Below are 24,653 nucleotides of genomic sequence, written 5' to 3'. Positions count from 1 at the left end.
AAAAATGAGGGATGTGGAGCAACCCTGGAACTTTCCGATCTCGGTTCATGTTTTCAAATTTACTGTAAACGCCTAGAACAGCTCACGTTACTCCCGTGACAAAACACACGATCCAGAATCAAACTGGCTGTTCCAAATCCTAGGAAAACTGATGTCTCTTAGCAAGAGCAAGTTGCTTCCTAAGTTATCACTAATAAAACCGCATTTCTGCTATTAATTTATCTGGAGGCCTTATTAGAAATAAAAGGTCTTGTCACCGTCAGAGATGAGCCGACGCAGCGACCCAAGCGCGGTTTGGGAGCTGTCAAGCCCTAAAATCTAGTTTAGCTCTGTCAGTCACCCCGGAGTGAATCACCCGAGCTATTTATGCCTCGGCGGGTGCAATAAATAAACCGCAAAGCTTTCCTGCGAGCTGCCAGGCAGCAGCGCCTTAAACCTGCTGTTCAAAGAGGCGAAGATTCCCCGTGCGACCCCTCGGGCCCGGGAGCCGCCTCCCCGGGGGCCCGGGGGCCTCAGCGCCGCTTCTCCAGCGCCATCGCCCAACTGGCCCGCTGCCCGCCCGGTACCCCCGCGGCCTGAGCCTCGCCCCTCAGGCAGCGCCCTGCCAGAAGGCCCGGCGGCCCTTCGCCCCCTTCGCCCCCCGCCGCCGGCCCTCCGCTCCGGCCCTCCGCTCCGGCCCTCCGCCGCCGCGCTCCCGCGGGAGGCGCGCAGTGACACGACCGGAGACGGCGGCCGCCATCTCCCTCCCGCCCCGGCCCCGCCCACCGCTGACCTCACCGCCAGGCTCCGCCCCTCCCGCCGCTGCTGCGGGCGGCTGGCTCGCCCCGCCCCGCCCCGCCCCGCCCCTCCCCTCCCCTCCCGCGTGACGCGGCGGCCCCGCCCCGGCGCGGCGGGTGAGGTCAGTGCCGTGCGCCAGGGCCGCTCTCCGCCCCCCCCCCCCCCCCCTCCCGCCCGCCCGCCCGGGCTGCAGGCGAGGCCCCGCCGCAGAGGGAGGAGGCGGCGCCGGGAGCGCGCTGAGCTGCTGCCGCCCCGCCGGGCCCCGAGAGGGAAGGCGCTCGCCGGCAGCCATGGAGCTGGCGGACGGCGTGGTGTACCAGGAGGACCCCGGCGGCCCCGGCCCCGCCATGATGTCGGAGCGGGTGTCGGGGCTGGCGGGTTCCATCTACCGCGAGTTCGAGCGGCTCATCGGGCGCTACGACGAGGAGGTGGTGGCCGAGCTGATGCCGCTGGTGGTGGCCGTCCTGGAGAACCTCGACTCGGTGTGCGCCCACAGCCAGGAGACCAGCGTGGAGCTGGAGCTGCTGCGGGACGACAACGAGCAGCTCCTCACGCAGTACGAGCGGGAGAAGGCGCTGCGCAAGCAGGCCGAGGAGGTGAGGGCGGGCGCCGGGCCCGGGGGCTGAGGCGGGAACGGAGCCGGTGGAGGGCGGGGGCCCGTTGCCGAGGCGGGCGGCGGCTCCGGGCTTCCTCCGTGGAGGCGGGGGGACTTCCTGCCCGCCGCGGCGGTCGGGCCGCCTCCCTCGGGGCCGCCGAGGGCGGGGTGCTTGCGGCACCTGGGCCCCGGGCGGCTCCTGCCGGCTCCCGCGCAGGGAGGCCGTGGGGGGGGTGGGGGCTCCTGTCGCAGGGGCCGGGAGCCGCCGGGTGCCGAGGTCAGGTCGCGGTGTGTTTCGGGGAAGGGGGAAGGCAGGGAGCGCTCCGACCCTGCCGGCTCCGCTCGCTTGGCCTCGAAGGAGCCGGTACGTGCTGCTCCGGGCAGTGTCGTGCGGTCGTTGAACGCAGCCGATGGCAGAGCTCTGTCCTGTGTCCCCGCGAGTCCTCTGCTCGGCGTGGCTCTTCCTGGAGGACGCTTAAATAACTCCTCTGAAGCGCTGGTCTTCTAGTCCCCAGGTCCCTACAAGAAAAGCAGCGCTGTTTTGCACAGCAGACATGGAACCATGTACTGCCTGCTCCGCTTCTTTACTTTCCCGCTGGATTTTCTCTGTGGCGGGAGGTGGATTGTCCATTTCAGATCAGTTGTAGAGGGTATTTACAAAAAAATAGTGAGAATGCCTTGCAAAAAAATGTGGAAATACGTGCTGTCTAGACTGAAGTTCCCCAGAGTTGGTACATAAAAGCTGCAGTCGGCAACAGGTGGTGCAGGCTGTTCAATGTCAGAAACTCTGACTCTGGATGTTACTACAAAAATTGAAATAAAAATATCTAAGTATTACCTCAGAATAAACAAGCTTGTGAAGGGCTCTTTCTCTGTGAGATTAGAAAGCAATACAATAGAAGGGGGCTGTGCAGGATAACTTCCTCCAGCTCATTGTCTTGCCAAACTCCTGTAGGAAATTGGATTGACAGCATTATCTGTAATAGAACAAGCCATCTTACAAGTCTATTTCCAGACTTTATGTCCTGTGCTTATCTCCATGGTTGTGCTTACCTTCTAATTTTTCCAAAAATCGGAAGAGTAGTGACACTGAGGGCGAAGACAATATTGACAACAAAAACATTATGTTTGAAAAACGCTAGCCCTGTACAAGTATGTATATGCGTTTTGGTCGTAAGTGAGCACAAAATGTTGTCTGCAAATTGTTCCAGGACTTCTTTAGTTTGTTATGAAGTAATGTGGTGTGAATGGTGTCCCACCACCTCTTGGACCAACAGACCGTTCATCCTCCTTGTCAGACATGTAGTTGTTTTACGATGCCTCGTGGGCTTCAGTCTGGGGACTGTTGCCATAAAGACTTACTCACTAGTTATGACACAAGCTGCATGTAAAGGGCTTTTTTGGAAAACATATTTTATTTTTATTAAGAGAGCTAAGAGGCAAGGACCGATAAATATTTTCTGAACTAATTCATGAGAAAATCAATCGGGCTTGAAACACAGGCAGCATTTGCCAGATTGAAAAAAGCAGGCCTTGGGCATCAGAACAGAAACCATAACAGCATGATGAGATGGACTACGGTGTTCATTGTGGAGCTGTGGCTCCTCAGGAGCTGGACATACTTCTGTTGGTAATGTTCTTCACTGTGATCTCCGCTTCTTTGTGTCCTAATAAATTAACTTGAGGGGACAAGCATTATGCGGTCTAAAAACTAGTGCTGGTGCTGCAGGACAGATGCTTTCCAAAGTGCAATTAGACCAAAGACCGTATTTTCAGTTGTAAGTGCAAAGGTCGTCTTTTTGTTATGGGCTGAGGTCGGTTATGCTGTACATACGTGAAAACGCCTGTCACGCATAAAGCATGGTATGCTCACGAGAGGTACAGGTTTTATTCAGAGCTGGTTGTTGCAGCTTTTTTTTTGAACGTTGAGCTAATCTGAGGGGTTGCAGCATGGTTGAAACAAAAGGAAGGAGTATGAGTATTGCAGTATTTTTCTTGCACAACAGGTTATTGGCTTTCTTTCATTGTGGAGGTTGCTTGTGTAATCTGATTGCAAAATGGAGAATTTTGAGTTAAGTTCAATGTTCTGTATCTATTCTGTTCTGACTGTCCTGAAGAATTAATATACCTTCTTTTACTTGCTGTTTGCTTTTGTAGGAATTCTTATTTCCAGTCGTATCTTGATGAATATTAATAGTTTCCTATTTGACTGGGAATCTCCTTACACCATTGTCCTAATTTGCCTTCTTTATTTCCTGTACTTAAAAATTGTTATTAAAGAAACGTCTTGGAAGTTGTGGCCTGTGGACTTCTGATAGGATGACTTTAAAAAAAAAAAAAAAAATTCAGGAGTTCTGGGCCAACTTCTCAGTCTTCTAGGTAACAGTCGTGATCTTTTTAGGTGCTATGAAGTCACTTGTCTGACTTTTAACGTGGTACGTTTTGTGATACAGCTAAAGAAATAGAGGAACCAGCTATTCTGCTGTTCTGCTTACAGTTCTGCATAATTTATCTTCCCACTTCATGAATGTCAGGCAGCGTGCCCGGCCACAAAGAAGTGGGAGAGGAAGGAGGATTTGAGGTTCTGCTGTTTTGTACACTAGCAAGTTTTACTTCTGTAGAAGTATACTGCTCCATACCTGGGGGGGTGTGGCTAGCAGAGGGTGGTTTGTGTGGACTCAGAAACAGGATAAAATCTACTCCTTTTAGCGGTGTCAAGCTATCTAATACATCTTTTAGCTTTTCTGCTGTTGGTGCATTAAGCTGTTCTTGAAATCTCGTGTTCAATACGTGGTTGCTACTCTTGCAAACGTGAAAAAGGATTTACCACCATGAACATTAGTTTAAGTAATAGCGTGAACTTGATGGCTGCCTTTTCTTACTGTTCCCAAAGTTAACTTTCCCCCTTAGGATTGTATGTTAAGTAAACTCTCTGCAGTAAGAGTTTAAGTATTTTTTAATTTATGAGAACAAAATTGAGATCCTTTAACTTGCTAAAATAGTGTAGGAGTTACTAGGTTGTTTTCAGTTACATATATTTTTCTCTTCCCCAAATCCAGCTGAGCTGGCTTTGTAGTTAATTTTCTCTGCATACTCCAGGAGGAACATGCCACTGGCTGAAAAGCTGGCATCATTGCAATAGAAGTTACTGAAGGGCATGTCATAGGGTGATAAAGACTGCCAAGTAGGTGGAACTCTGACATCAGATATGCTTGGTATTGCACCTGGAAACCGGGAAAACAAGTTAAAATATAGGGAAACAGAAGATGACATAAATATAGGAAGAAAGGTTTCATTTGGCTAGTAGTGAATTAGGGAGTGATTAAATGGTTCTATGTGTGAGAGAGGGCTCCAAACGTGTGCGCCATGCTGCTCCGTTGTAGTCCGAGTTCACGTTTATTGCGGTGATGATTGCTGTGAGCTTCAAGTAGATTTAAAATTCATTACATAGAGACTTCTGAATCTTATTTGTGAAGTGCTTTTTCATACTTTTTATTGGGGGCCTTTAAGAACAGGTTAGACAGATGTCTGTCCGAAATGACACAGTTGATGCTGCCTGGAGAAAATGGGAAGGATTAAAGGGGAGTTGCCAAACATAGTTTATGAAGGTATCACAGGCTTGGGTTTCAGCAGTGCAGGAGGAGGCGTGCATCATATCCTGTGCTTACACCTCCTGTGTCCTAATCAGAATTAGGATCCGAGCGTCAATCCTGAGCATCGGAGCCTTGAAGCAAGATGACCTTTTAAGGACTGTTCTAGCTGTATCTTCTGGAGTCTTGCAGTATTTGGTCTGATTGTTTTAAAGATGTGTTGGTGTCCTTCAGCTTGTCCTTTAAAAAAAAAAAAAGGTGCAAAAAAAAAAAAACCCCAACCCAAGCCTCACCTCTTGTTAGAGTTACCAGCTATGGCTTTGTGGCCTAGACAGGGTGTCACTTAAAATGAGGAAAGTGAGATTTTTGTCTGCGTCGTCTTTTTGTGTAACCAGTAGCTCAGGTTGAAATAAGAGAATGTTTAGTATCCGTATGTTGAGTGGCTAACATGTTCCTACGTGTACTGCTGCATTGATGTTAAACGATGCAGGAGATGTGCAATATTTGAGTGTGTTGTCAATGTAAATAAAAACCCCAAAAGGTGTTTTAACATGGGTGCTGAGCCTGTCCTTGGCTGCTGTGGTGGTTTATCTGACTAGTCCTTCCATTGTAGTCATCCAGGCTTAGTCAGGATGAGGTGATCAATCTCCCAGGGCTCTGCCCATGTTAATACTATCACCGGAAGGAGAGATGAAACATTCAAAGTCTGAAGTACTCAATCCATGATTTGATCAGGTATAGTTTTCAGCAGAGGAAAAAAAAATTACCCAGCTCTAAGTATAAAAATGCTTTGAAGAGATGTAACTTGAGTTCTGGCTTGAACAAAATGAAGGTAAACTAGTGGAAGGTAACAAAAGCATTTAATACAAAACCAGTTTTAATACTTGCAGTTGAAGAACTTGAGGAAATACAAAATTAAATCTATCTTTAGTTTTGTGAGTGACAATGTCACTGATGGCTTTGAAGGGCTGTTTATTCAAAAGTGTGATTGTCACTGGCCTTTCGCAAGTGATGAGACACATCTGACTTTGGGAAGTCATCAGAGAAGCAACTAAACTAAGATGTTACAGTCTGAGAATTCTTCTTTCATTTTTTTCCCATGTTTAATGTAACAAACCCTGTCGGTCTTTAGCCCCAGTGCCAAATCTGTGTCAAACTTTGAAGCCCTTTTTAAAAAGGGAGTCCGCTAAGAGTAAGCGAGACATGACTTGAATCTTTGATATAAAAGGGGCAAAACTCTTGTAACGTTTACTACAAAGGAGACATGAAACAAGTTTAAAGTTTGAGTTTTCCAGTGTTACACTGACAAATTAATGTTCTTAAACTTTCTGTTGAGGGGGTAGGAAGACTTTTGCACATCTGTCTTTTTGAAGAAGGAGAACTCACTTGGAATCGCAGAACCCTAAGCAGTGCTACCTGGGCCAGCGTCAGCTGTTTCTCAATTGTTTCATGATTTAGCTTCAAGCACAGTCATATGAACACCATGCCTAGTCCTGTGATAGCCGTGGAGAGCTTCTCTGAAAGGATCTCTTGTTCCACTTCATGGATTTTGATGCATTTCTACATCTGAAGTAATTTTTAAGCAGAACTTCTTCTTATGACCCTGGTAAACTCAAGCTCTTTTCATAGGCTTACAAGTTTCTGCTTTTGTAAAAGCTATAGAACACATTGGCTAAGTCTTAGTAGTAGCTTATTAAAAATTGATGTGTGACCATTTGAAGTATTTTTCCCCCACTAAGTTTTCCTAGCAATATGCAGGAAAAAAAAATATTCAGATAGCCTGTAACGTTAGTGTTTTTAAATTCCTGCCTCGTCTGTCTCTCTGCTTCCATGTGGTAGCCAGCTGCAGCTTGCTTTCTGGCCCTTCAGGTGTCTTGGATGTTTGGGGTTTTTTTCTGCAAAGGCTTCTGGTATGCTTTTCCTCCCTGTACGGTGATCTTTCTGCGTCACTTGTGTTTGTGGCCTTGCCTTCTCTTTGCAATGCGGAATAGAGAGTGCTACGTGACCTAGGACATCTTTGGCTATTAGGAGTATTCTTCGTGCTACCAGTGCAAACTGAATTTCTTAGGTCTTTGGTTAACATAAATAGCAAAAAATAACCTTTTAAAACTGCTATAATGATGAGTTGGTAACTTTAATGTTATAAAATGTGAACACTGGTACAGGCATGAGTGAACTTCAGCATGCTGTGAGACACGAAATTGGTAGACCAAGGTAGCAGAAGACAGCGATGATCAGCGCAGTTGCAGGGTGCCTGTAAATAGTTCTCTGTGCAGTTGACAGATTGTAGGAGATAGTGATTAAATACTTGATGCAGACTGTGGGCTTTTTATCACCTATCAAATGATAACAGAAGTTGAGCGGCAATGGAAAGATAGCGTATAATTTTGGTTGGCACTGCTTCTGGCATGTCCGTACCTTTGTGGCTCGCAGGTGAAGGTGTGCTGCACCGATGTTCGCTCGCGTCTAAGCACACACAAACTCCCCGTATTCACGCGCCGTGTCGGCAGGCGAGCGGGTGAAGGTAGGGAGGAGTGAAGTAATTCGTGTTGGTGTGAGTGCCGGGTAGGCTTCTCTGAAGTAGTTGCCACCCAGAGCAACCTAGGTGGGATGTTTGACTGACAGACACTGGAGTAACATAGCGGCCTGCATGTTTAGCTGTGGGCTCTAGGTCTGTGGTTTTGGAAACCTGCTTGCACCCTTCCTTGCTGTGAAGGGCTGCTGCGTTGTTTCCTACGTGCTGTTTAAGTGAAAGGCTTTTAAAAAAAAAAATAAATCTAGGGATGACTGCATATCTGCTCTTTCTCTTTGGAGAAACAACTTTGCTCAGGCTTTTTAAAAAAATTGTAATTAATTGTCAACTCTAACTTCACTTTTTTTGTTTAGAAATTCATCGAGTTTGAAGATTCTCAAGAACAAGAGAAAAAGGACTTGCAGACCAGAGTGGAAGCATTAGAATCACAAACTCGACAGCTTGAACTAAAAGCAAAAAACTATGCTGATCAAAGTGAGTAAAACATACTGCGCTCCCTTTAAGTGCTGTTAGTGCATTTTAAGTTCTGTTCTGTAAAATGATAATACGTATGCTAAATACCTGTGCTCTCCGATTCCTGTATTTTGACCGATTACTGGGTTTAACTCTTGTGTGAGTTTGTTTTCCTTAGAGTTAAGGCAGACAAATCAGATATAAGCTTGTGACTCGAATCTGATTCTTCTAGTATCCTGCTTGTTGTTTTGTTTTCCTTTCACACCATGCTATTTTCAAGTTCAGCAACTTTTTCAGGAGATATTTAGAACTTACTCCCTTGTTAGCGATCATAAAATAAGATGATTTTTCTTCCCGTTAAACTGTTGTCTGTGCTAAAAATGTGGTTAACCTCCATGTTTAGAAACGCTACTGGGATGAGAATACAATTGATGCTGATTCTCATTTGCTTTTGTATAATTCTTGCTGAATTATTTATTTCGAAGGCGTTTAGTTTTTACAGGAAAAGAGTTAAGGAAGAACACTTCCACTTTTAGAGATGTTCAGTGTAATTTGTGAAAACTTCTGTAAGGTTTGGAAGCAGATAGCACTGCTCGGTTTTCCCAAAATACTGAAGGTTACCATGTTGGATGTATTGTAGTCCAGCAGAATGTCTAAGCTACTTATCAGGTACATAGTCGTTGAATGAAACTTGATCACCAGTATTTCTACTTCTAGTTGAGTGAAGGGTAGAGGAAAAAAAAAACCTCAAACCCACGGAAATCTTCTCTTTTCATTTCATCCTCCCCACTCCGCAGACTTAAATTGAAGATAAAAGGCCTATGCTGCTGCTGCTGCTGGATTGATAATATTATTTTTGCTGTGAGTCTGTTAAACATGCAATGAAGATTATTATTTTTGTTTTCATTTAACCTTTTTTAGCACAGTGTGTAAATAATGATCAATATGAATGAATGTCAACATTTTGTCAAGCTTCTAAGCTAACTTTATTGACATAAGGCTAGCCTGTCTGTCAATTAGTATACAGGTTTTATTGCTGGGCCATGCAGAAATGTAAAGTAAGGCTGTATCAAGTCTGATAAGGTTGAGATAAGATCATTTTCTAAAAGCAGAGTGCCAGTTGTAAAAATAGCCCCTTTTCCCTGTTCCTTCTTCCTTTATTTCTATTTGACCACCTTTCCTGCCTGTAACACAACAAGTTACAGCTCTCTTTCAACTTGAGGTATAATAATCTTTCAGTAAAGTTTGGTTTGCAGTGGCCTGTGAGTGAGTCTATAGCAGGGTAGAAGTATTAGTGCACTAGTGATGAGACTAGTGTAGGTGGCATGGAGAGCTGAATCTTTGTGAAATTTGAGTGATTTAGAATCTTGTTGGCAAATCTTAGTCATGTACTTCTTCAGGCCCATTGTAGTTAAAATATTGTCGGATCCCATATAGACAGTGATGGAGGAACACTTCAAGCAGGCTTTTCCAGTGAAAACCAGGATGATTGATTTCCAGGAGTGTATCTTTATAGACCAAGTCAAGCTGAAATGGATAATCGTAAAGCATATTGTAGAGACTTGGGTCAGAAACGCTATGATTGTTGTGAATGGAAATGTGTGTGTGTTTAAAAGCAGCAGAAGAGGGGAAAAGAAAACATTGGAACAAGAGTTGAGTCGTCTGTTTTGGTAACAAAGGACACCGTTTCCTGAACGCCTGTGCTCTAAGCCCACAGCCCAAACAACTTGTTAATGGGAGACCCTGTGCTCTGACAACAAGATTATGGCATCAAGATTGCATCATGTCATATATGCCGTTACTTTTTCTGTTAACACAATGAAAAGTACAAATTAGTTGCACAAACCAGAAGAATCATTTGGATTCCTGGCAGTGTGCGTGGCAGCATACCTGGAGTTTCTCTTACAGGAATTACACTTACCGTATACTGCTGTACGTAACAGCGTTTTATAGCGTTCTGTGAATCTGTGTGTGAAATTTTTTTTGCCTTGAATATTAAGCCCTCAAATATATGTATGATTTTAAACTCTTAGTTACATTGTTTGTGTGTATATCATCATAATGAAGGTATTTGCGTGAGAAACTCGGTTGTTTCAGTAGAACCGCTGAATGTTGGCTAGAACTACTTTTTTGTAAGAAATAGTGCTGTTGAGAACAGTTATCGTAACGACATAAAGTTCTGGTGTTAAGAGCATTGATTTTTAAACAGTTCCAAAATATTTATATTGGAGAAAAACCTTTAGTGATAGCAAAAATGTGAATTTGGAAAAACAATAGGGCTGTGTTGAACATCGAGTTTTGCCTATGATTTGCATTGAGAAGTTGTCTGGGACAACATGAAAGACCGTTATGAAGATCTGACGTGCTGATAATGCAGAGCAAGATCAAAGGGGACATAAGCACAATTGTTGAACACCTAATGAATATTATGCAAGTGAAATGTTGGGGGTTTTTTAGTGCTCTAAATTTCTAGGGTATGAAAACTATACTAGTGTACATACCCTTGAAGTAGTCTAACCCTACTGCATTACCTTGTTTTCTGTTTTATAGGCAAGGGGATTTGAATGTCCTGCGATATCAAAGATACCAGTGTGTCACTTCAATTCAGCTACAAGTCTTTTAGCTATGTTTCTTTTTCTCTTCTACTTCCTATACTACTGCATGTGCATCGAAATGAGTCTGTGGTATTGCCAACTGTTACCACATGGACATTCAAAACTGTGGTAGTGTTATCATTGATAATGGGAATTGCAAATGCCTGGCACAGAGCAAGTAAGCAAACAAAACCTGGCTTTGCTTTTTTATGTCATAGTACAGTCTCTGAGATAGGAACATCAGTTTGACATGATTAGTAGTTTAGAACAGAAAACAGGTAAGACGTGGTCCCACGTGGTACTTTAACTGCGAGACTATTTGCTCTTGTAGACTACTTCTTGTGCTCTATGCTTATTTTCCTCAAATAAGCAAGGCCTGTGAGAACAAGTTTTGTCCATTAAAAAGTTTGGACTCGTTCTCTTGAATACTGTCTGTTCTGAGCATTTAGTGAAGACTAGTTAACCCCGGGAGAGGGCAGCTCTTCAGTTCCGTGGTAGCTTGTATATGCTTAAACACGCGTGCCAGTTAAAATTGCTCAAGAGGCCATAGTTTTGTTATGTCCTGGATTGTTGAAGTGCTTGTTTTCTCAGTCTTAGTGATTGTTACACTAAATAAATGTTTCCTTGCGCTTAAATTTATCGTGTGGGATTACTTTCGTAGCCATATATTCAACCCTCTAGGTGTGGGAATAAATCTGCCGTTTGAATTAAAGAAGTGAAGTTGTTTAGGTTGTGTCCACCAGGTACAAAGTTTCTGTGGTTCACTGACTTTTTTTTTTTCCCCCCCTGTATTATGAATTTAAACAGTGGCTGTCAGCTTCCTCCTAGATGAGTGAACTAGCATACTCTGCTTTTTCATAGGAGGAAATGGAAAGAGAGAGAGATGATAGCGTGACCTGGTGGCACTGCTGGGAGGATCGTGAGCCACAGTAGATGATGAAATCCTGAATGGCGAGGACAGGTGCACGTTGAGTTGCCACTCTTGCGTGATGTATAGCGCTCGGTCCTGGTATTTGGTGGTTGTGGTGGTTGCTCAAGTCAAGTTTGATGCCATAAAATGCTGCGATGTGTTGCATCCTGGGATATTTTGGTCACTTTACAGCTGCTTCAAGGAGAGCAGAGGCGTAAGGATTTGCAACTTCTATTTCGATGCGGGAATGTGCTGCGGTGGTGAGGCTCTTCAGCCCATCATCCATCACCTCGTCTCGTTTTGCACTGCTGCTCTTCTCTGTAACTTTCCAGTTTGCCTGTGCCCTCAGGTTGGTGTGCGTTGGCTGTCAGCATTACCCATGTAGGGAATGGAGGAAAGACAGTGCCTGTGTTCTCAGGGGCCTGTGGTTGGTGGAAGTGAAAGCAAATGAAATATCGCAGAGTTCCTGGAGGTTTGTCTAGGGACGGTGTTGGTACAGGCAGAGTTTTTAGAAGCTCTTGCTGTTGGTCTTCAGCAAACTTTTACCAAGTGTGAACAAATATCTTTTTTGGTTTTACAACTCAACTGAACTTCCATGCATTATATTTTTTTCTCAACAGCAGAGGGCACCTGAATATTGTGGAGGTGCACCAAACGTGGAAATGCCAGGTTTCCAAAAAATAAAAGTTTTAACACTCAAATTATTCTCTTCTCCTTCCCTTCCATTTCAGTGGTGTGTCTGAGGCAGACACCAGTCTTTGATATAATCTTAAACGTTTGTTACAAGAGCTTGAATAGAGCTTTCACATTATTTCAAGTCTTTGCTGGGGCGAGACCCCTAGCTCTGCTTGTAATTAGTATCCAGCATTAGAATGTTTCAAATTTCAACCCTGAATGGGGAAAACTAGGCACTTGGAGCTGTTAAAAACTTGTAATAGCAATACGCAGCTCGCTTATCCAGCAGCGTTCCACGAGAGCACATGATGCTGCTTGGTCTCCAGTTACCAAACAGGATAAGTGCCTTTCAGTGCTCACATGATGTGCCACTGAATTCGGGGGGGGGGGGGGGGGGGGGGGGGGGGGGGCTATGGAGGTTTAATTTATTTCCCTTCCTTGCCTCCCTTTTTGGGAATGTCAGTTGTTCTTATGTATTACAGGCTGTAAGTTAATTAAATTTTTTTGGAATAAGACTAGTGTGGTGTGTTTCGACTTAATACAGGAACGGAACAGCTTTGGAGTATGTTTTCTGGAGGAATCCTTCTCAGAGTAACTTATTTACGAGAGAATCAGAAAAACATGGTGTCTGCATGGTTGAAGTGCTTTCTGGTGGAGGTGGTAGGCTGTGGGAGTTGAAAGATTCGATTCCATTTCTGGGTCTGCCTAGTGCTAAAGTGCAGCCGAGGTAACATACTGCATTTGACAGGACAAGCAAGGCACAGACACATTTCCATACCTTAGCTTTGTAATTTATGCTCAGGTGAGATTATAGTTGGGGAAAACTACATCTATATATAAAAAAACCCCAAACAAAAAAACCACCCCCCAACCCCCAAACAAAAGAAACAAAAACCCAACAAAAAACATTAAAAACCAAAACAACCAAGAAACAACTCTTGGTCTTCAGAGCTGCGAATGTTGGGACACAACTGTTGGGATGATTGTATTTCCCACATCAGGTGACACCATGGAGCAATTGCTGTTGCTTGCTGTAGGTTTTATTTGGGATATGAGACAAACGTTTTGGCAGCTGACCTAAAAAAGCAGATTTATTTTCCTTGGAAGCTAAACAGAACTATTGCTTTCACTGGCTTCAAGAGAAAATGCAAGTCCAGGTTCTGTTGTGAATCTTCTGCAGGTGTTAAGTTATTTGGTATTTTATTTTCATGCGAGCTCTCCAGGTACCAGCATCCAATACCCTGAGGTACACCGGCGTAGAGCTGCAGCAGCAATTTAACGCAGACCTGCCTGGTTAACAGGGAGACTCTAATGTGAACTTTCGGCAGTGAAGCTTAACACTGTTTTGAGATTTGTCTTGAGTTGCATGTCTGCGCACATGATGATGTGAATAACTGAACTGGTATGAAGTACATCTGTCAGTAATGCTATTTCTAGGTACGGCTCCACTGCAGTGTTTGCTCTAAGGAATACAAGAAAGCTTTTCAATAGATCTTTGAAAGCACTTGAAAAGTTAAGGGTTGTTCAGTGGAGGTCTGGATTGTTCCTACATTTTTTTTTCAAAGACTGAGAACAGCAGAACTAATCTGATTTCCAACAAAGAAGGACAGAACAGCTTGACTGCTTGAATTTCTTGATTAACCAATTTGGAGCTTAGTGTTTACCACTTTTTTTTTTCCCCAGTGCAACTGTTTCTCATCTACATTAGTTGGTTTACAAGGCCGATTCCCCGACTGCCCTTCCCTACAGCGTACCTCAGGTACCGTTACTAACCTTGAAGAGCCTTTCTGTAAGGAGAAGAGTGGGCATCAAGGTGTGCTGCCAAGGAAGGCTTTGTTTCTGACTAAAGCATTTCTCAGGTGCTTTCCCGGCTGCCTTAAGGGTACCTGCTGTTTCTGCATTGTGTTGTGGGACTCAGTGCCACTAGATGGAGCAGAGGGTACAGTTAGCTCGGGAGATTGCACCGAGTCATGCTACAGGACTGGAGGCGAAAATAAAATGGAGTAGAAAATTAGAGCAGTGATTGGCCTGCTTTAAACTTGTCTATTAATATACCTGAACAAAAGTGGTGAGAGGAGGTTGAAAGCTACTGACGTATAATTAACTGCTCATGTACTTTTTTAAGTTAAGGGAGTATCGTGCTAGTGGTTTAGGTGATGGAGTTTGATTGTTATAATAATTCTGTTGCTGTAAATGTTGCAGCAGTGAAGAAAAAGGCTTTAAATGTCTTTTAGAACGTTACATTCCTGAGTTGTCACTGGTTATCTGGCTTTAAAAACAAATCCAGTCTGCTGTAGCTTCTGTGTTCGTGCAGACTTCACGTTGGATTTTCTCAAAAAATTACTTACTTCAGTAAGTGAATGTATAAATGAAGCATCCCACTGTTTTCAAAACAGTCAATCAAAACTTATCCCAGTGAAAACTATTTTGGCCAGAGACTAGATGAGGAGTTGGTACTATATCCAAATTATTTTTAACTTGATTTTGGGTAAAGTTGGCATGTGCATATCCTTCTTCATTTGAATTTCAACATTTCCGAGGGATCTCCTGGCATATGGTTGTCTTTATATTAAATGCTTGTAGCAGAATGTTTAAGGAGATTTTTTTAAAGTTTTATGTCAGGTTTTTGGTGATAAATTACAGTGATTTGTGAGTCTGAGACATAGTGGATACTTGAACAGTTCAGATGTGTCAGGGATAAGACCACACAGCTGTATGTGTGGATAGTTGCTATCAACAGAGCATTCTTGGCAGCAAAATTATCTTCATAATTTAAAGCGCCCTACTTTTTCAACTGAGTACTAGACCTATGGTTCACAGTGGTAACGGCTACTTGAAGATGTCAGTCTTGCCAAGGAGTGGAATAGATCAGTTTTCTGTGCTGTTGTTTCCAGGTCTTACCACTTTCAGGTTAAATACTTGTTTGATAGCTTCAGTCCCTGTTTCAGTCCATGGTTGATGTGTGTGCTCTTTAGCAACTACTTAGTCGGTCATAAGGTCCTACCGGATCACGGCAGTGATTGTGCTTGATCTAGATCTTAACTCTGGTATGGGACCTGCTGGTAAGCATGGAGCTGGATGAAGGCTGTACGAGGAGAGTTGACAGATAGCGGAATGGGACAACTCTCCACCGGACAACTCCGTGCAGGTCTCTCGTGGGAGGGGGCGCGGCCCGTGAGCTCATTCCTGCCGGGCCTGCAGTCTGAGTTGCGTTAAGGGGGGAAGGAGGAGTTGCGCAGGCAGGGGGGCAGGCAGCTTCGGGGGCCGCTCTGGGTGCAGGGCAAGAGCTGCCTGCCTGAGCGCTGCCCTGCTGAACTCTCCTAGTCCTGTTCCTGCTCCTCTGCGTGCGCTGTTGGTGCAGATGGGAAAGAAGTGCCTCGGTGGCGGGGACTGTGGTCCCCCCCCGGAGCTGCTCCCCAGACTGCTTCCCTCCCACCTTCCCACCCCTCGCCCCCTTCCTGCGGGCAGCCCCCTGCCCCTCAGGTAACGCACCGCTGCAGGCCCTGCAGGAGCGAGCTCAGGGGTGCTCCCCTTTTGGCTTCCCGTGAGAGCCCACTCCCCGCCGGGCACTTGGGGCTCCCTGTGGCACGGCGCGGAGCCCCCGCTGACGTTCAAGGGCTTTGCGGAGCTCGCCGGGCCGTGGGGAGCGCCGGCAGGATCTGCCGACCTGCGGAGAGTTGTCCCCGCAGAGAGCTGGCTGCGGAGAGTTGTCCCAGACCCTCGTGCTGGTTGGATTTGGCATTCTAGCAGGTCTGTTTCTCTTTCTCCCCCTCAGGCTTATCAGCAGTTTGAGGCAGAGGACAACATACAGATGGAGGGTGTTCCCATCTTGCTATAAGCCATCAGACTTGGGAGGTAAGCTCTGATTTTTGAACAGGCAGGGTGGGCAGCTTTGCTGCCTGATTCTTTGTAATGCTGTCAGGAGGCAGAAACTCCAGAGGCTTCTCTCTAGTTTGCTATAGTATTTAATTTCCCGTTTTTAGGCTTGGTTGGTTTGATTTGAGAGAGCTTTGATTAGGATTGGTACTTCAGGTCATTGAATGTGTTAAGATGTTGAGAGTGCTGGAGAAGGTTGCAGGTAGACCTTGAGCATGAGTTTGTGGTGGTGTTCCAGTGGGATGCTTTCTCATTGTCCTAAAAAACCTAGAATACTCGCGTTTTGTGCTCATACTTAGGTGCTTGAAGACCTTTACAGTTTTTCTGTGTAGACTTGTAACCGTGAATAGTGAAACTTTTTTGATGTATGTTATATTTTGCGCATGTCATGTCTTCCATGGTATAACAAGAATTATAATAGCTTTATAAAGATATATTACAACAGAGACGAGGGATATTTTCCTGTAGGATGTATATCATCAAGCTGATTTTACCATCTACCCATAAAGAATCTGATGTTTTCTTGGAAAAAAGTCTTAAACTGAAATATCAGAGGAGCATTTTATATTGTTATTTGAAGTCAAATAGATGGCAACTCTGTCTGGTTGCCTCTTTGTGGACCCTGCATGTGGCAGGCAGTGCCAGCACCCAGCTCTATTCCTCCTGGGGGGATGTTATCAGGGTGGTTCCAGCCTTCCACCCTTCTGTGTACTGATGGAGAAAAATGGAACTGGCAGTAGCTTGCTTTTAAATGTATGTGTGCCGGTGGAAGAGGTTTTGGGTTTTTTTCTGTCTCTATTTCATTGCTGTTACATTCCCATCAGGAGTAACAGGAAGCTACCTTTAGTAGTGCCTTAATAAGTTTCCCCAAGGTTTTAGGGCGAGAATCTTGTGGTCTTCCTCAAAATCCTTCTGACTGTTCCTCACTAGGTTCAAGTATCTTTGGTGTTCAAGTCCATCGTGATCTCCGATCCTTGGAGAACATCTGATGTCTTCCCAGTGTTTAACTGGAAAGCGTGTTCTGTTGGTTGTTTTGTCAATGTCTTATCTTGGATAGGAGGCATATTTGGGGCAGAACAGACTTCTGGTGTTGTGTATCATCCTGCTGGTAGTGGAAAAGCCTGTTTTGAAGAGTGTCACTGCGGTGTCTGAGGGTGGATAAACTTGGTGTACGTCTGCTTGTTTCAGGGAGGTGGGTTATGGGCAGCTAGGAAGAAGGGTGCTTGTAACACCCAGGGTGGCGTTTGTTTTCGTTAAATGCACTATGTCAGGTACTCTACCCAGAGTCCACCAGATAAAATTAATCTCTAGGAGCCAGAGTTGGCCGCGCCGTCTAGACCGGAGCGTACCGATCGACATCGGGGTGCGTCGCTGTGGCTTCTTTGTGGGTTCCCGGTGAGGCCGCATTGAACCACGACTTCACCATCCAGCGTGAAGCGGCGGCGTTTCGCGGGGCGGCAGCGTGGGCACGGCGCTGCGGCAGGGCTGCCCGCCGGGCGCTGGGACGCCCTTTCTGAGGGAGGGAGCAGGTTTCACAAAACACGAAGCGGATTAGTCGCGCAGGGTGCGCTTTCGGATTTCCAGGCTGCTTGCCTGTCCTGCAGCAGGGCTGGCGCCGGGGAAGGTTACCAGGCCCTCGGTCTGTGGGGAAGGAAGGGAGAGACGCTGGGAGCTGTGGCACGAAGCCCGGGGGTGGTGGGTTCACACGTGAGCGCGGCTGTTGCCGGGCACGGTGCGGGCAGCCAAAGCTGCTGAGCTCTGCCATGTAGCTACCAACTGGTTACTGCCAGGATGTCTCTGGTGGTCAACTGTTGTAAAATGTGATTAGGTCTGACGAAAATACTGGTCAGTCTAAGTGGATAAAATTTGTTTTGTCATGTCAAGCTTTGTAACTATAAATTCTGACACTTGTTTCTGTAGGCACTTACCACAAGCTTCCATAGAACCTCCCTTTAAATCCACGAGGAGGCTTAAAACATCTGTTGCCTAAAATAAAAAAAATAAACTAAATTCTTCATTAAATACCGTTTTTGTGTCCTGCGTTGCGTCTCAAAAATACATATTTATGTATGTGTTGTGCTGTAAAATATATTCTTATATATATTATGCTGTAAACACTTGTACGTCCCTTACTGCTATTTGACCCAAAGAACTCTTGTTCAGTCTGATAACAGTGCAGAAATCAAGGTGTTCAGTCTTGCGTTAGTATAAATAAAATTTGACATAATAAGTTTGATCAGATGTTTATAGGTGGAGTGCAAAAGGTTGTGTTAAGGAGCTTAATGTGCTTATAAGAGCAAGGTTAGATTAAGAGCTAAGAATGTTTACACAGAATTGAGTGAGCAGATAATGATGTATTTTAGTTCCAGCATTTGACTCTGGCGAAAATTTTTTTGATTGAGATGTACTTACAGTAGAAGACTGTGCTGAAATACAGACATATGGAGAAAAAAGAGATGGTGTATTGATAATTAATTTTCAGAAGACCCAGTTGGCAATATCAAAACGTGCAAATAGCAGAGAAAATGCTGGCATTTATCTTGAGATAATGTGTGTTTGGCAATGAGTCTCTGGAGACGGGTAACTATAAATTTGAAGTTTCCCGGGAGTTTTTAAACATGGCAAGTGGAGTAAGAGAAGCTTAGTTACAGAACTCGAAACACATGCTTATATCACACAAATACCGTGCTCAAAAATACCTAAACAAAAAGATGGCATTCACATCTAAACAGCAAAAACCGGTTTATGTTTGAATGGAAAAAGTTGTGTGAAGAAAGTTCTGAATTCTTTCAGGTTTTCTGCAAATTAATTGCACAGGGATATCACAGTTTGTTCCAGCTTCATCTCCTCTTAATATGAACTTATTGTCTAAAGTTCTTCTAAGTCTGCTAGATATATTTTTAATTTCTTGGAATACCTACAGAAATATTCAAATATTTTCTTTCCACGAATCTGTTGCCTTAATACTCAGTGGAACAGGAGCGAATGCCAGCACAAGTCTTAATTTCTGTACCACAACATATGACTTGAAGCTATTTAAAAAATACCTTGTTTATGTTTGTCCTAGTTAAACACCTCTGGAGATTATGTGTGGGTATGTTGTAGGAAACCAATATAGAGCCTTAACTGGAGCTCACAGCTCTCATCCAAGACTGAGTCTGGCAATGTGATGTGGCTTCTGCCTCTTCCTACAGTTTCCATGTGCACGTGTGAAGCAATCTGGATTGGTGCGAGCAGTGAGCTGTCCTTGAACATAAAAATCCCCTCTCATTCGACTGGCAGTCAGCTGGGGAAAATAGTACTTGGGCTTTTCACGGGGACTGCAAATCATAGGATTGTTCTGCTGTGGATGTACTTAGGAAGCTCAAGTGGTGAGAGTTTAAGAACCAACATACTTTTTATCCCGCTCTTTGCGATTCACTACTAATAATACTCTCATCTCTGATCTGGTTTCCTAGTCCTGGGCAAGTCAATCTCACTTACTGGAACTCTGAACTTAATTTTAATTCTTTTTTTAATTATTATTTTTTTCTTCTAGTTAGCAGACTTGAGGAGAGGGAGGCAGAACTCAAGAAGGAATACAATGCACTTCATTCAAGACACACAGAGGTAGGTCGTTATGCCAAGACAAATTCAGAGTATCTGTAAAAATGTTAATCCATGGAAAACTTTGTGAGCAATTGGGAAAATCACTGGACTTTTTAGATTGCTCTCTGATGCTTGGATGTTTGTATTGCTAATGTTAGTTGTAACCAGGTTTCGCTTGGCTGTGTAGTTTTTCTCATTCACATCTAAGTGTCTCTTTCTCTGTGTTAGCTTGATTACGCGTTTGTCGATTTTATAGCTTTGTCAGATACTCAGAAGATTTAAAAAACAGGAATTTGCTTTGTCATATTTCAAAGGCAATTCTTCAAAGCACACTAACAAACTTCGAAGAAATAGAAATGAAATTGCAGTCTCAGTACTCTTTGCATCAGTTTTCTGTGTTGGCTTTACCTGTACCATTGGAGGAACAAATACATTCAAAACCTGGCTGCCTACTGAGGTTCATGATTAAAAGTCCCTGCTATGCTTACTGATAGCTATTGAAAACTGTATTTGCTAACGAAGATGGGACAAGGTTGACTGTTACATTAAATAAATAAGAGCCACGCTTTAAAAAAGTTAGTTCTGAAGTGTAAAGGGACTTGCAATGCTTTGATTTTTAGTAGCAGGTTGCCTTTCCCATGCAGGGATGCTTACTGCCTCTCTAGTATATTTGTTTTAGTGAGGAAATCGCTACATTCTCTGAATAATTCTGATTAATCTGAAGTCCCAGTATTCTTACTCTGATTGCTTTGCCTTTGAAAGGTCAGATAGCTGGTTTTAGATCATCACTAACAACGAGGGGAATGCAATACTGACTGTTCAAAAGACCGCATGTGGGGAGAGGGAAAGCAAATACAGATGTCGGATTTGGTTACCTTTAATACTTCCTGAGCAATCTTAGGATGAGTGTGTTGCACTGACAACAGCTGACAGTGGCTTGGAACCACAACCAGCATGTAGCTCTTGAGCATTGCGTGACAAGACTTCTGCAGCTCTTAAATAAAAATATTCTTATATTTACTGAAATCCTGATGTATTTAAGATCACGTTTGTTACTAAATAGTAACCAGAATGCTGCATCTGTTGAAAACTGGAAATTTAAGTAAAATAAGTGACAAAGCTTTTCAAGATAACTAAATGTATTGGGCACCATTCATTCAATGAAATGCTAATGAAATGTTCTAAATATCTTTTTACGTAGGTTTTGCTCCAAAATGGACAACAGCCTCTGCTGGTTTGATTCCAATTTATTAAATGCTTTTACATCTTAAATCCACTTTCTTTGGTGTAGGGAGAGGTGTTTTCCTGGGCTTTATTATTACTGAGGTGACTATGTCCTTTCTTCATAAAGTTGTAATGCAACGTGGTATCTCTCTGCTCCTAACATCAGGTCTCACGTTTTCTGTGCACCTTCCTTTCAGCATGTTTACTTCCTTCTTTCTTTGTTTCCCAGTCTCAGTATTTTTCTTTTTTTTTTTTTTTTTCCCTTTTGAATGTTTCGCCTCTCTCCCTTTATGCTACATAGCTTCTAAACCCAAAAAGCTTTACCTTAGGCTATTTCCAGGTTTGCCTATGAAGGTTTTGATCTCTGTCTTTAGGTGACAAGTGTGTGTCCACATTACTTAGAGGTACCCCAAATTCTCAGCCCACCAGCTGGCAGCTGCTGAAATACAACAGTATATTCAAGATAGGATATGGAGGGTTGATGGGGCACTGGGTTTGTGTGTTGCAAAGGCCCAGCTCTGGATTGGGGACTAAGGGCAATGAATAGCTACCAGGGGCGTGATTGTTCATGGAAGGTTGGGAGCCTTTTTAACAGCTGTGTGACTAACCTCAGGAAGTTAACTAGATACTTCTTATCTTCATTTGCCACGACGTTTTTGAGCACAATTAGAGACCGTTGTGAATCTTGCAAAGTACGAACTTCCTGATGTACCTTGCTTGAGTCACAGACTGTCTGAGGTCAGCATTTTAGTGCTGATAGCCGGTGTGTGTTTAAGACTCAGGGACTGTAACCCTTGGGGACTGGAAAGGACTGTCTGATAATAGTGCCCATTTTCCCCCACCCCCTTTGTGACATCCTGCTTCCCCTTCTCCCAACAAATACTAGTGTTTTAGGGTTTTAGGGCTGTGTAGTAACTTTTTTCTTTTAAAGCAAGGTATTTTGGCAAATATCCAACCTACTTTAAGCATTTAGTTACTGAGTTTATTGGCTTAAATATTTTTATTACAGTACTTGTTTCTGAAACCTTTCTTTCTTCCACGTTTTTCTAGGAAGGAGTACTTTTTCCCTGCTGAATTGGCTTCACCACTGTTTTTGCAAGTGGTCCATCTTTGGTACTTACTGAAATGGCAATTGTTTTTCTTTCAATTGACCAAATAATGAGCAGAGCATTAGAAAGATTATATGTTTGGGTTTTTTTTATCTCTAAGAAGTTGGCAGTGATTACTTTGACAGATGTTGTGTTGAAGATATGACTTGACTGCATTTTCTGCAATTTTGATTTCTAGCAATTTTTCTCTGTTCTGCCTGTCTTTTGGTATTTGCTTCCCTCCGTTCCCCCCTTAGTCTGTAGTTCACAGCTGGGTATTTCAGACGTCGATGTATTTCTCTTCCAACTCTTGACTTCGCTGAGACTCTGTAACCATGTCCTCTTTCAGCACTAACCCAACCTGCCTACGGCTACCTCTCTGCTGGAGATCTCTGGCTTGGTAGCTGACAGGAATTTCACCTAAACAGTCTCAGCCAAAGTGGACCGAGACCTCCTTAAACTGATTAAGCCATGGGAAGTTACCGCAGCGATGCGAACCAGGGAACGGAATCCCTCGCCCGCAGTGTGCGTTGTGACGGGCTCTGGGAGCGCTCCTTGGAGCCCAGCCTGCCGGAGATGGGGCTCTGCATTGCAGCTCCAGGGCGCCAGCCTGCCCTGGCAGCAGCGTGTCCTTGCAGCTGCGGGGACAGCAGGGCTGCCTGGGCTCGTTAGAGGTCTGGGAAGAGGCTTTAGCCTTCTTTGCCCTTCTGTTAAATTAGCTTCTGTCTTTCTTGCTGCTCTCTGTAGAGTGGGAGATGAGCTAATGGGTGTGAGTGGAATATATCCCTTTAAGCTTCCTCACCCGGTAAGTCTGTGCTTGAGCTAACTGGCTTGATTTTAAATGGATTAGTGTGTGATAACCTGAGCGGTTGAGTTGGCAGATTGGAAGGTGAGCGTACCTAGGCATTTTGTAGCAGGTTGTGAAGAGGGTAAACTGTTCAGTCAGAACAGAATGTACGAGTGCAGCCTGAACATTCTCTTACATCCACGTCGTGATCCCCTGCTTAGTTAGTGTGCTCCGGTCCCTTGTCTTCCCTTTGCTTGCAGCGTATTTTGGTCTTGCGCTGATCTTCCTCTGTTCTGCCGCTCAGAACAGATGAGCAATACAGCAGTGTGCTGGAGTTCCTGAACTTGAGCTTCAGGAATGTAACGATGCAAAGTCTCAATTCCATCTTTCTCTGGCTACGAAGGAATGGCTGCAGGAAGTAACCGTACAGCCGCAAGGGCAGCTCAGCAGAAAGTTGAGTGGTTGACAGTGGTCTAATCCAAAATTCTTCGTACCTTTGCTGTATAGACTTAGAAAGGAGTTCTGTTACTCGATTACAGCTTTTATATTCCAACACTGTTCTGTTCAGTAGAAACTGCCTTGTTATATTGCCTGTCTAAAAGCACTCCTGTCTTCTATACATACCTGTTGGTGCTTTTTTGCCTTTGCTGCAGAGAGATGATGCGCTGCTGCTAGTGCCGCTTTCACAGCAAACCCCATGAGCAGCAGGTAAAGGGTCTTACTTTCTTTTTCTGCATAATTAGTGGGGCACACTTCATAGCTATGGCGCTGGCTTTTTAAAGGCTTGGGTGAAGGCTGTTTTACATTTATTACTCAGTTGAGAAACTGAGGCAAAGCAGTACTTTAGCATCTACTTTGAGAGGTGGCTCACGCCTGTGGCACTTCTCTGCACAGATTTCCCAAGTAAAACTTTTTTTTTCTGGTTAAGGAGGTGATTCTTTTTATCTTTCGGAAACACCAGGCTAAGATGGTTCGATATCTCTTTCCCCGACACACACAACTGGGCTTAGTTTAATGAGGCATAATTGGGCCATGGAAGTTTCTCAGTGTTGTGCACTGATACAATGTGACAGAACAGTGAGCCTGTCGCTGGCATCGGGAATGTACTTTGTCAGGTTCATTTGGATAAACAGATAGCCACAGCAACAAACAGGGGTTTATTTGGATAAACAGATATCCCCTCCATAGGGAAACGGGAAGAGGAGCCTAAGTGGAGATGTTTAGTTACAACTGTGGCTAAACCATGGGTACCAGTCATAGTGGTTTTGAGATTAGACTTTAGATATCTGTTCAGGCAAATAGTCTTTCTAAAGCCTTAGGCTAAGCGTTAACAGCTTGGTGTATAAAGCCTGGATTTAACATCTTTACGTACTATTGTATCTGCCAGCACCATAATCTTATATGTGGATAAAGATGCATCGAGATCAACAGAGGGAAAGAGGATTTTGCTTGGGTGACGAGCTCACCATGAATTCTTAAAGGTGAAAGGTAGTTACATGGAAGTATGTTTAGGACTTTTGTACTGAATCAAGGAGATTCTAGAAATGTCTGTTGCCTTAATAAATCTAGATTATGTGGGACACAGAGAGATCTATATATACACAGTTGCTCGCACATTCCCAAAGGGAGGAGCTGCCTGTGCCAAACCTGATTGGATCTGCAGGATGAACAGCGAGAGCTGTAGCACTGAGCCTGGTCTGACAGACAAGAGAATTACTAAAACCTGTCCTGGGGGAGTTAAAGCATTGACACAAAAAGGAAGGAGTGAAAGAAAGGAAGGTATAAAGGAGATGCTCTCAACCTGGTTGAGGAGAAGTTGCAGGTAACAATAACCACAACATGGTGTATACACATTTGTTTGTGACCTTGGGAGTGGTCGTATTTGTGAAGGCAGGAATAGAAACTAGTGACAGAATGTTGTCTTTCACTGAATGCTGAAGTTTAAGATGTAGAAAAACCTGTA

The 24,653-nt window shown here is 44.2% G+C and overlaps 1 protein-coding gene across 6 annotated transcripts in view; it reads left to right on the top strand.

Annotated features, from left to right (window-relative positions):
* Positions 1–1,067: 1,067 nt before the first annotated feature.
* Positions 1,068–24,653, top strand: part of SPAG9 (sperm associated antigen 9) — a 65,434-nt gene continuing 41,848 nt past the window's right edge. For 5 of the 6 annotated variants that reach the window (XM_086473752.1, XM_086473753.1, XM_086473757.1 and 2 more), the window contains exons 1-3: positions 1,068–1,373; positions 7,849–7,969; positions 19,542–19,612. In XM_086473752.1, the coding sequence (XP_086329878.1) occupies positions 1,068–1,373; positions 7,849–7,969; positions 19,542–19,612 (498 nt within the window). Of the gene's footprint in view, positions 1,374–7,848; positions 7,970–19,541; positions 19,613–20,792; positions 20,826–24,653 lie in introns of all 6 variants that reach the window. The other variant, XM_086473754.1, reaches the window with a different exon arrangement.

Source organism: Leptosomus discolor, chromosome 15 (genome assembly GCF_034619465.1).
Source record: "Leptosomus discolor isolate bLepDis1 chromosome 15, bLepDis1.hap2, whole genome shotgun sequence".
In the NCBI taxonomy this organism is placed as follows: Eukaryota; Metazoa; Chordata; class Aves; order Leptosomiformes; family Leptosomidae; genus Leptosomus; species Leptosomus discolor.
Note: the sequence above shows the minus strand (reverse complement) of the source record. Positions and strands in the feature narration are given on the sequence as shown.